At 33.2% G+C, this 13,428-nt stretch overlaps 1 protein-coding gene across 1 annotated transcript; it reads left to right on the top strand.

Moving 5' to 3' along the window:
* The first annotated feature begins 1,234 nt into the window (after positions 1–1,234).
* LOC127123938 (uncharacterized) lies at positions 1,235–2,541 on the top strand. Its single transcript, XM_051054113.1, has 2 exons — positions 1,235–1,797; positions 2,004–2,541. The coding sequence occupies exons 1-2, from the start codon at positions 1,235–1,237 to the stop codon at positions 2,539–2,541; spliced, it is 1,101 nt and encodes a 366-aa protein (XP_050910070.1).
* Positions 2,542–13,428: the final 10,887 nt, after the last annotated feature.

Below are 13,428 nucleotides of genomic sequence, written 5' to 3' on the forward strand. Positions count from 1 at the left end.
TTGGGACCACATGCCCTACGAAAGGGAGTGGACCTTAGTTTGGTGCCCAATCTACAGAAGAGAGAATAAACGGTGGAAGTTGGAAACAGAATGATAAGGAATGGGTATACTCGTGATCAACTTTAATTTGCACCCTCTATTCTATCTCACATAAATACAATACTGCTTTTTCTATGATCATACAACATCCACTTGTCAGCTCCGACCTTAGAAATCAAATGATTTTCATACTAATCAAAATAAAATCATACGTATATTCTTAGTAGAATGATTATATAGTCTTGGTCAATTTGAATGTAATTATTATATATAGATTATAATAGTGTAATTTTTTGGAAATGAGTCTTTTGATGTGGTTTTCTTAATTATTGAACATGAGTAAGATTCGTTCTTAGTTTTGATTAGGGGGAAATTGGGAGTTTTCATTTGGTGTTTCTTACTAGTATGGTAATTCTCTAAGTTCTTTCTCGAAGTAGTTTCTTTTAGTGTCTTACTTGGACATTTTGGGTATGGGTAAGTATCGTTGTCCTTTTGTAGTATTATATGGAGTATCCTTTTGCTTATATGAAATATGAATAGTTGAAATTGAACCATACATTAAGTAAGGCAATTGAATTAAGTGATCAATGAAATTCATTAAAAAAAAGTTGTTTCAAAGAATTTGAATATGAATTATGAGTGAAATAAATTTTAGTAGGATGTTATTTACCTTTCAGCTAAATTATAAATTATCTTGGTTTCATTTCTATACAAAAATTTAAAAAAATGTTTCTTAGAAGTTGATAATTCAGTTTTTCAAGTCTAAGTTAGACTATTTTGCGTTCGACTAAGTCAAACTGAGTTGTTTAGAGATGATTGTATTTGACATATCCGAATACAATTTATAATTGTCATGTTGAAGTATAACTTGTATCTTTGTATTTTGCATTTTGTAAGTTTTGAGTTTGGGCTTTTGTTGCCTATATAAAGGGTGTGGTATGATAAAAATAATAACATCTTCACTCAATAAGGATTACGTTCTTTACAATTCAGTTTTCTCTCTTTTCTTTCTTATCTGTCTTCATCATCTTTCTTGAAAATCCTAATTGTTTCATAAGTTCCAACAAATTGGTATCCACGAGTCTGATTACGATTCCGAGAAAATCTGTAATGGTAAACGGAAACACAACATCAATGTAATTTACAGCGAATCTACTGGTTTCAAAGGTGAAAATACGAGAGGTGGGTTGCGCAAATGAATGTCATCTTCAAATTTCAAGATGTGACTGAAATCGTGAATGATGGAGTACCGATATTGGAAGAGAATGTGAACAATGTTCAACAAGTTGTGCACAAGGAACAAAGAAAGAAAGATGGAAAAGTTTTATTCTTGATCCATCAATGTGTGGATCCTAACGTGTTTGAGAATATCATTGAAGAAGAAACAACAAAAGGAGTGTGTGACAAGTTAAAGAACGTGTACGACGGAGATGAAAAATTGAAGAGGGTGAAGTTGCAAACATTGAGAAAGCTATTTGAGATTATACAAATGAAAGAAGATGAGTCGGTTTCAAAATTCTTTACGGATGTAGTATCGCTAACAAACCAGATAAAGGCGAATGGTGAATCAATCACTGATCTACATAAGATTGAGAAAGTATTGAGATCTATGATTGCAAACTTTGGTTACATTGTCGTGTCCATTGAAGAGTTCAAGAATCTAGCTGAGATGAAAGTGGAAGAACTTCAAGCTTCATTGAAGGCTCGTGAGATGAGACTGAAGCAGAGGAACTCGGGGAGGAAAAAAGTGGTTGACAGGTAATGCAGGCAAGACTTACCAAGAAATATGGGAAAGAAAAGGCAAAGCAGATAAAGAATCTTTATAATGATGAGAAGTCAACCAAGAACTCAAAGAATCACTATGATTCAATCAAAAAAGTCACGGCAAACAAGTATTCGTGGAAGAAAGTTGACATGAAGGAGGTGCAATGTTACAACTGTCAATGATTTGGTCATTATGCTAGAGATTTTCGAAGAGAAAAGGAATCTATAGCAAAAGATGATTACGAAGTGAAATATGCACATGTTGGAGAAAGCGACACAAATGATATGCTACTCATGAAAAATACCCAGTCGAACAATGAGCAAACCAACATGTGGTATTTGGATTCAGGATGCAGCAACCACATGACTGGAAATAAAAACTGGTTTATCAAGTTGGATGAATCAGTCAACAAAGTGACCAAGTTTGCAGACGGAAAGCATGTTACATCAGAAGAAAAAGGAAATATAATTATGGTTAGAAATGGCGGTCGAAGAGCCAACATTACTGATGCATTATATGTACCTTCAATGACAAGTAACTTGATAAGCACAAGTCAATTACTTTCCAAAGGGTATAATACGAAGTTGGAGGAAAATATAATGAAGGTATATAATGGTGAAGGAATGATAATCCTGAAGGCACCATTGGTAGATAACAAAACCTTTAAGATTGAGATCAACATGGTTGATCACCAATGTCTTGCATTAACTACTGTCGAATACAAGAAATGGCTATGACATCACAAGTATAGACACTTAAACTTCAAGGGTTTAGGTATGCTCAACCAGAAGAAGATGATGTATGGCCTACCTCAAGTTAAAGAACCAACTTAAGTATGTGAAGAATGATGTAAAGCAAAGCAGACTAGGAAGGCATTCAAACATGACTTGTCCATGAAGTCGAAAGAAAAGTTGGAGCTTATTCACTCTGATGTGTGTGGACCTTTTGAAGTAAGGTTGAATGAAGGTAACTGCTATTTACTAACCTTCATAGATGAATTCACTAGATATATATATATGGACTTACCTTATTGAAGGAAGAGTGTGGTATTCACACAATTCAAGAAGTTTAAATTGCATGTCGAGAAACAAAGTGGATGAAAGTTAAAGAAATTGAGAACTGATGGTGGTGGTGAATATACCTCTCAAGAATTTGCAAGATTTTGCATTGATGAAGATATAGATCATGAAGTCATTGCACCCTATACACCTCAACATAATGGTATAGTTGAGAGTAGAAATAGAAGTATATTGAACATGAATATGAGCATGTGGAAATCTAAAGATATGCCAATGAGATTTTAGGGTGAAACAACTTCGATAACAATATACATTCTAAACACATGTCCAAAAAAGAAGATAGTCGAGAAGACACATTTTGAGGCTTGGATAGGACGGAATCCAAATGTTAGTCATCTTAGAGTCTTTGGATCATTATGCTTCAGGCATGTATCTGAACAATTGAGAAAGAAACTAGATTATCAAAGCCAGACTATAGTGCTCATAGGTCATCATTAAACTGGTGCATACAAATTGTATTCACCAAATAATGATAAACGAGTGATTAGTCGAGATGTTCTAGTGGATGAAAACAAATAGTGGGATTGAAGTCAAGGGTTTGTTTGACAGGAGCAAGAAACAGTCACAATTATGCATAATGAATACCAACATACTAAAGTCACAACCAATCGAAATGAAGAACCGCCTAAGAAGAATGTTAGGAGATCGACTAGAGTAAAAACTGAGTCGACAAGGTTAGCTAGATATGAGAGATTTCCAAATCAAGCAGTTGATACAAATGATGATTTAATAGAAGAAGTAATAATGATGGCTGAATCTGAACCAATCAATCTAGATCAAGCCATGAATGATTTGAATTGGTTAGTGGCCATGCAAGAAGAACTTGGGGCAATCGAGAAGAACAAGACCTGTGAACTTGTTAAAAAAGCAATCAAGAAGCCAATTAATGTGAAATGGGTATATAGGTTGAAGCTAAGGCCAAATGGTGAGATTTATAAGCACAAGGAAAGACTGGTGGCAAAAGGTTTTTTGCAAAAACCTGGTATTAATTTAGACGAAGTTTATGCACATGTTGCAAAGCTGGAAACCATCAGAATTGTTGCACCGACTACATCATACAAAGGATGAAAGATACATCAAGTAGATGTAAAGTTAACATTTATGGTTTGAAGCAAGCCCCAAGAGCTTGAAACAAAATAATAAATAGCTTTCTGATCAAAGCAGTTTTCTCAAAATGTGTCTTAGAACATGGAGTGTATGTTAACAATGCAAGCATGCTTAATTGAGTCATCATATGCTTGTATGTGGATGATTGGCTGATTACAGGTGCAGATGAGGCAGGAATCAAATGTGTGTATTCAAAGCTAATGAAGGAGTTTGAAATGTCCGACCTAGGAAACTTGTCATATTTACTAGGGATGGAATTTAAAGACACATGGTAAGGAGTGTTTATGAACAAAACGAGTACATCTAAGATATCTTAAAGATGTCCAATATGAGTAAATGTAATGCAAATGTTACACCATTAGAGATTGGAGCAAAGTTGAGAAAATAAGAAAATGATGAGTTTGTAAGTGCAACACTGTAGAAAAAAAAATTGGATCCTTGAGGTATATTTTCAATACCATGCCATACATTTGCCAAAGTGTCAGATTATTAAGCGGATTCATGGAGAAGCCTAAAAAATTTCATCTAACAACAGTCAAAAGAGTGTTGAGATACAATAAAGGTACGATTGATTAGGGTGTGTTGATATCGAGGAAAAAGAATATCAACACAGATGCAGAGGTATATGGCTATACTGATTCACATTTTAGTGGAGATCAAGACGAGAAGAAGTGTATTGCTGGCTATATATTCATGATTGGAGGTGCGCCAATCTCATGGAGTTCAAGAAAGAAAAGCATTATGGCCTTGTTATATTGTGAAGCTGAGTATGTGGTTGCATTATATGTAGCATGCTAAGCAACATGGATAGAGATGTTCCTCGAAGAGCTCAAGATAATGAAACCTAAGAAAATGAAGATGTTTGTCGACGACAAGTCAGCTACCGACCTGGCGAATCATCATGTGTGTCATGGTCGAAGTAAGCACATAGAAATGAGGTATAATTTTCTAAGGGGTCAAGTTAAAAAACAAAAACTTGAACTTGAGCATTTCAAGATAGAATGACAACTAGTTGATATACTCACTAAGCCGTTGAACAAAGTCAGGTTTCAAGAGTTGAATAAAAGTATCGGGATGAGAAACCTTGAAAGCATGAATTAAGAGGTGTGTTAGAAGCTGATAATTCAGTTCTTCAAGTCTGAGTTCGACTGTGGTGCATTCAACTCAGTCAATCTGAGTTGTTTAGAGATGGTTGTATTCGACAGAGTCGAATACAGCTTGTAGTTATTGTGTCGATATAACTTGTAGCTTTGTATTTTGAACTTTGTAAGTTGTGGGCATGTGCTTTTGTTGTCTATATAAAATGCATGGTATGATGTAAATAATAACAACAACTTCACTCAATAAGGATTTTGTTCTTTACAACTCATTTTTCTCTCTTTTTTCTCTTATTCTTCTTTATCATCTTTCTTGAAAACTCGAATTGTTCCATCAGTTCCAACAATGTCGAAGTTGAATTTGAATTATTAAATTGTTTAGGTTGAATGTTTGTTTATGGGATTAATAATGTTTTTTTATTTTAGAATCTAAAAACGAAAATGTGCTCAAAATTATAGAATTTGAATAACATATTTTTTTAAAATTCGAGGACGCACTCGAGAGAACTAAAGAAAAACAATTTCACCAAAATAATTTTGAGGATAACAAATTAAAATGGATCTTGTAACATCATAGTCGAGTCAATCTATTTCATGTCTTAATCCCATGTAAAACGACTTTGGGCCACACTCGCAAACCTTCCAAGTGTACAAGTAAAGCAATCAAAATTCCTCAAAGTGCAACACATATTTAAAAACAACAAACCTCAAAGTAGCAATAACATGCTCACTCCCTCTTGGTAGCTAGCCATTCCAGAGGTGGATGTGAGTCCCTACCACCTTAACCTTGATGACATTCGTTATTACATAATTTTTATGAGCAATTTAAGATAAAAACATGGAATAATTAGCAAAAGTCATGCCAAAGTATGAAAGAAAGGAACAAAATTGCTAAAGTGTGAAGGAAGTGGACTTGTAGAATTTTAAAGAAACCTTTTTTTACACAGGTTACTTAATATTAAGTAACATGTGCAATAAAGCTTTAATCAATTAGAACAACTAAAAAGTAACACTATGGATCTTACCAAAAATCAAATAATGATTTTGTCTTGTTGTTATCATGCAAATAAATTTATTCCCCCATAGAAGTGGAACAATATAACATATTTATTTCTTTAGTTGTGGAGCTTGAAGAGAAACTATCAGTATCATCATTTGCATCACAATTTGACTTTTCTACCTTGGTTACCCAAATATTTTTGAGTTCTTTGATGTTATTGGAATACATATTATGAGAATACATATTTCTAATTTTAATTTTATAGTGCTCTTTACAAAAGTATGAAGGAGAATGTCCTTATTTTCTCTCATGACTCTTTTTTTATAAAACAAAACATGGCAATGTGTTTGTCTTTATTGCAATAATTGCATTTAGGGTTTTGCATTTAGATGTCTGATGGGCATTGCAAATATTTCTATAACATTTACTATTGTTCTTAAGTTCATAACTAAGACCAGCCTTATTGTAAGACATCCTTTGGTTACCTAACAAAATATTCAAGTTGTCTCTCCCTTCAGTGATTTTATCAAGTGTTGTTTTGAAGATCATCAATTTTATTTTTCAAAATATCACATTGATCACACTTGATAGATTCGTCTAAGATTTTATGAGACGAGAAAGAGTTTTAAATTAGACCATCCTCTCCATCTCCCCCCCCCCCTCTCTCTAAGACTTTCTATTTCTTCCAACAAGTTTTTATTTTTCAATTCAAGGGAAGAAATATTGTATTTAGAGGTAGATATGATTTGTTCTAATTTACTTGTTTATTTTGTTAGCTTCTTACAAATGTTAAATAAATCTTGATAAGAAAAGTGAGAGGTTACATCATCGTCTTGATGATTTTCCATGAGATAAAGTTTTTTTCTTCCTTATATGAAGATTTCATATCATTGTTATCCCATGATATGTATGCTCTCTTTTATTCTTTCTAGGATTTCTTGAACTTTCTTTGATTTTGGTTTCTTCTTTAGTTTTGAGGGAAATTTGGTCTTATGTGCCCTTTAATGTTCGCATTGATGACATGTAGAAATAAAAGAGGATCTTTCTTCAATTTTATTATGGAGTCTTGAAGTGTGCTTTAGGAACTCTTTGAATTTACGAAACATGAATGCCATGAATTCATTGGCACTCTTTAACCTCTAGCTCAATGTCTTTAGTGTTTATGGCTTTTAGTGTAATAATTTTCTTATTTTTCTTGTCATCTTCTTCGTCATCAACAAGTCTTTTTAGTGTCATCTCGTGTTCTTGTAATTTTCCAAAAAGAGTGTATGTGTTCATAGTCATTAAATTCTTAGATTCACAAATCGCGATGACTTTGGGTTGCCAACTGTTCTTTAAGCATTTAAGAATTTTGATGACTAATTCCTCATTCATAAATGTTTTTCCCAAAGTTCTCATATTACTAACAATATGGGTAAATGATGTTTGCATTTGATTAATGTTGTCTTCAGGTTTCATTCTAAAGAGTTCTACTCATGGGTTAGTGTGTCCATCCTTGACCTTTTAACCTCAGTAATTCCTTCATGGGTAATTTGGATAATTCCCCATATTTCTTTTGCATACTCTCAGTGAGAAACTTGCAAACACTCATCAAGACCAAGAGCGGTGGTGATGATAGCTTTCGCCTTCAAACTACGTTGCACGTTTTCTTTATCACCTTTGGTCCAATCCTTTTCAGGTTTGTTTTCTACGACACCATTAACTTATGTGTAGGACTAAATAGATCTTCCTTCATAGCCTTCTAAATGCCACGATCGTTCCCCTTATATGAAAAACTTCATTTTCTCTTTCCACAAATTATACCCTTCTCCATTGAAGAATGAGGGTTTGTTTAGTGAATAGCTTGAAGTTATTCCCTGAGACGATTAGTCCTTAACATGGGTTAACACTACTACAAATAATATATTTCATGATGAAACTTTCACCTCAGCCAAAGAAAATATGAGGTTAAATGACCTGAAACGCGCCATTTTTTAAAAGTTTCATCTTTTCCCTCAGTTTTCTAGAAAATTGGCAGGTTATATAAATGAGGGTTTGAGCTTCGATTCCCAGCTCCTGCAAATTTATACTTTATTTAGAACTAAAATTTTGCCTTTATTTTGTAAATCATCTTACATCTTGGTTCTTTAGAAAATCGACATTATAAGTTAATTAATATTATATTTAAATGAATTAAATGTAGTTTTTGCCTCAGCTGTTTCTCTCATTTTTTCTAAAAACCGAGATGTTAACTGTAATTATTATTTTACTATTTCATCATAATGTTAAGTTTCATTCATTCACTTTTTACGCCCAATGTATTTTCTTCGACTAAAACACCATTCTCTCCACCTAACAAACTGAAACACCATTATCTCCACCTAACAAACTTAAACACCATCTTTTCCAAGGAGGATGAGGAAGGAAGTTTGAATCTCAAATAAACACTTTTCTTCACGTTTCAGGTATGTAGAACTTTATCATGTCAATGTTGTTGTTGTTATTGTCACCGTCGTCGTCGTTGTTGTTGTCATTGTTGTTGTTGTTGTCGTTGTTATTGTTATTGTTATTGTTATTGTTGTTATTGTTGTTGTTATTGTTATTGTTATTCTTGATTTTGTTGTTGTTGTTATTGTTATTGTAATAGTTTTTTAGACTTAGGGTATAATGTGAAGTGTTGTTTTTCAGGTATTTATAGTTGTTGTAGTTTATTGTTATTATTGTATTATTTTGGAATGTTCATTTTTATTTTACCTTCAGAAGCTATATGTTATTACGGATCATAGTTGGATGAGAGCTAATATATTAAGTAAAAAGTATGAGAGTAGATTGATTTAATTGTTTGAATTTGCAGAAAAAAACTTTCCTAACAATAATGATTTTTTTTGGTGTCCTTGTAAAATTTGCCGAAATATGCAAAAACATCCAAGGGTTGTTATATTCAACCATTGTAGTTGTGATGGAATTATTCAAATTACACATAATGGGTATGACATGGTGGAGTGACAAAAATAAGACCTGAGTCACATGGAGTTGATGATCCGTGATATTGGAGTAGGTGCTTTTAAGAAAGCTCGTGTGATAGATACTTTGAAAAGTGAAATGAAGAAGTCGTTATATCCGGGATGCAATTTTTTTACAAGATTATCAATTGTGTTAAGACTATTTAATCTTAAGGCAAGTGATGGGTGGACGGATACAAGTTCCACTGAATTGCTTGACTTGTGGCAAGAAATGCTTCCATAAGGTAACACATTGTCAAATCGTAGCTATGAGGCCAAAAAGATATTGTGTTTGGGTTTCGACTATGTCAAAATACATGCATGTCATAATGATTTCATATTATATACGAAAGAGTATGAAAACTTGAAGGAGTGACCAAGGTGTGAGGAGTCACACTACAAGAATAATGACAATGGTTATGAAGATAATGATGGTGTAACTAGAAAATGTGTTCCTTCCAAGGTGATGTGGTACCTACCGATAATTCAAAGGTTCAAGAGATAATTTGCTAATGCAAATGACACAAACAATACTAGATGGCATGCAAATGAAGGATTATGTGAAGGAAATTTTTTCCAAGTAGCTGAATCATTGCAATTGAAGAAAATTGATATGTTGTTTCCAGATTTTGCCCTTGAGCCAAGGAACCTTAGGCTTGGACTTGCCACCGACGAAATGAAACTGTTTGGTAATTTGGGTATTAACCATACTTCGTGGCTTATTCTTCTCATAATTTATAACTTATCTCTGTTGTTGTGCATGAAGCGCAAATATATGATGTTATCAATGATGATTTCGGGTCCAAAACAACCAGATAACGACATAGGTTATTTAACGCCATTGATTGAATATTTGAGAATTTTTTTGGAGGAAGGCATTGATGTTGATGATGTATATACATGTGATAACTTTAAGTTGCATACCATGTTATTTTGCACAATCAATGAATTTCCTGTATATGATAATTTTTCTGGGTACAACGTCAAGGGACATAAAATGTGTCCAATATGTGAAGATAATACATGATTCCAACAGTTAAAAAATGGAAAAAAGAATGTTTACCTTGGGCATCACAAATTTCTAAGACGTAATCATCCACACCGTAAATTGCAGAATGCTTTTAATGGAAATCAAGAGTTTGGTATCGCTCCAAAGCCCTTAACTGTGAATGGAGTTTATAAAAGATAACAACTCATTAATGTTGTCTTTGGAAAGAAACGAAAGGAACCGTGGAGAAAAATATATGGAAAAAAAGGTCAGTGTTCTTTGATATTCCATATTGGTCTAGACTCGATGTAAGATGTTGTCTTGGAAAAAGAGGTCGGTGTTTTTTTATCTACTAAGGGAGATTAGATTTTGTGGTTGAGTTTATTTAAGGTGGCGTATCCGGTAGAGTGATACATGAAAATCTTTAAAGGGTATACGAAGAATCATTACCATCCGAAAGCTTCGATCGTTGAACGATACATCACAGAAGAAGCTATTGAGTTTTGTACAAACTATTCGTCAGAATAAAACTCTACAGGAATTCCCGAGTCTCGTCATGATGGAAGATACGGAGGTAGAGGTGCTCAACGTTTAAATGTTAAGACATTTGACTGAAACGTAGTTCTTCAATCACATTTGTATATATTGAATAACCTTAGTGAAGTTCAACCTTACTTGGCCATTCACAAAACTGTTATCAAGGATAATTTCCCTCGGATGAGTGAAAAATATTATTGACAGAGCATAACAAAACTTTCATAACTTAGTTTAATGAAATAGGTTATAAAGAGAGCAGTGCATTGAAGACAATTAAATGGATGTCACATACGCCTAAGTTTAATGTAATAACTTGGAGTGCATACTACATAACTAAATATTCATTCTATACAAAATCAAAGGATGATTGTAGTACCGTGAAGAATAGTGGGGTTATGGTTGAAGTTGAATCCATGTACTTCTCTAGTTCGAAAGATAATAATCATGTATTGTCATCTAGAGCGTACTTTGGGGTCATTAAGGAGATTATGGAGATTGATTATGTTACTTTTAAAGTGTCTTTATTTAAGTGCAATTGGATTGAAAATAACACTGATGTAGAAACTGATGAATTATGATTCACACGGGTTGATCTTCGAATACGACTTATATGAACAAACCATTCATCATGGCATCCCAAGCAAAACACGTTTTTTATGTCACTGAACCTTCTAACACAAGATGACCAATTGTTCTTCAAGGAAAATATGTTCCTGCTAGTGATGAAAATCAATATTTTAATTTTGATACCCCCTCTCTCGCAACACCCATACGTTTTTCATCAAAAGAAAATGATTCCGATGATGTGAAAACTAGTAAGTAAATATTTTATATCACTTATATTTTTTTATTAAAGATTTAATACCGTTGTTATTGTTGATGATTTTAATTGGTTTCTAATATGGTTCAAATTATAGGTGCTTAACAACCGGTGACAAATCACATAAGAGAACTTTTGGACGACCTACAAGACTTTGCATTTTGGTTATTGCTTTTGTTGGTTTATCACTTGCAAATGATTATTACTTTTTATTTTTAATTTGTTGTAAAATTATAAGGTGTACATGTGCTATTTTGGCTTTGCAAATGGTTTAAACAATGTATATTTATGGTACAATGGTTCTGTTTGAGAAATGGGCAAAATGTATAAAGTATCCATTTCTGAAATGGACAAACTATGATTATGTAATAATGTTTATGTTTCAGAAATGACTAAATTATGATTCTATAATACAAGTTAAAACCAAAATATCAAAAATTAAAAATAAATAAATTAAATACCAATGTTTTCCCCTTGGTTATTATTTTTAAACCAAGGTAATAATGCTAATTTATTACCTCAATCGGGGTGCACCATCCAGTTATGGAAATAATAAAAATTCAGAAGCTAGGGATCAAATTGGTGTGAAAAATACTTTATCCATTGGTTATTTCAAAACCAAGGGGTAATGTGGCAAATTTTCATGACGTCCTTCATTACCTCACATGTGTAACCGAGGTTAAAGCCCTTTCGCGTCAGAGGTCAAATCCTTTTTTTATTGTAGGAGTGAAGGTTGTGATGCCAATAGTTAGACTGATGACTTCAAGCACAAAGGGAGTGGGGGGGGGGGGGGGGATTAATTGTGGTATTTAAAATTCGTGATTATTTTTAAATATTTATTTATTAAAGAGAGAAAGATAGAAAATAGAGAGATAAATTCCAAAAAAATGTAAAGCTTTTGGAAAATGACGTGAAATGAAGAGGATACAAGTCTCCTTTATATAAGAGTTGGAAAAATTAGAAAAGGAAATAATTGATGAGCCAATTGATTGACATAATGCTCAAATCGATTGGATTATTCATTTTTAACCGGTTACCTTGTCCAACATGAAAATATTTGATATATAGTCGTTACAATATTGGTTTGATCATAGAAGTTTTGCCAATTGATTGACTTAAGTATTCAATTGATTGGTTAATTCAAAAAAAAGCTTTGGAAAGAGATTGAATGACTTCTTCATCACTTGCTTTGACCTAGTAAACAATTTTAAAGATATGTTTGAAAAAGATTTTTAAGATGTATGTGAGTTGTCTTAGTACTTTGAAGTTACTTTCTTACTTTTACAAAACTCTGGTGACTCAGACAGACACGACTTGACGAACTTTCACCCTTTATTCTTTCATTACTCTAAGGCTTATAAGATTGTTTTCTATATACCTCAATCATATAAACACTTTATTCTTAAGTCTCTTTTCTTCATGAGACTTGATATATTTCTCTAGTTAAGTCACCATCATCAGAGAGTTGAAAGTTATTGTCACCGACTTCATCATAACTTTTGACGTTGTCATCATCAAAACTTCAGAGAGGATCTCTTGCAAGATTGTCAACTTTATACATGTAAGCAAATAGATCTACATACTTTACCTTAAAGAAACAAAGTTGATCGTTTACGCGTCGCATATATCGCTGATACACAAGAGGAAGAGTTTTTGACCGTTTCTAAGTGACAAAAAAGGGAAAAACAATATTGTATGAGTTCTTTATATGTGCCTTATCCATAGTGGATCGTACAGTCCACTATATTGGGAAGCTTAAACCACACTATCAATGATCAGGATCTCCTCGGGATTTGTTCGAGGTACTTGAGTATCCTAAGATAAAAGAGATATAAATACCGGCTAGTGTAGGGGCACACGTTAGAAGCTCCCTACAAAATGCAATCAATTATAAGAAAGACATTTAATGCGCTTGTTCTCAATTAGAGTGACATTCCATAAAGACTCTTGACTTGCTCCTGCTAGTAAACAACCTACGAACCCACACGACAAACCTTCATCTTACAAAGTATAGA

Source organism: Lathyrus oleraceus, chromosome 2, assembly GCF_024323335.1.
Source record: "Lathyrus oleraceus cultivar Zhongwan6 chromosome 2, CAAS_Psat_ZW6_1.0, whole genome shotgun sequence".
Lineage (NCBI taxonomy): Eukaryota > Viridiplantae > Streptophyta > Magnoliopsida > Fabales > Fabaceae > Lathyrus > Lathyrus oleraceus.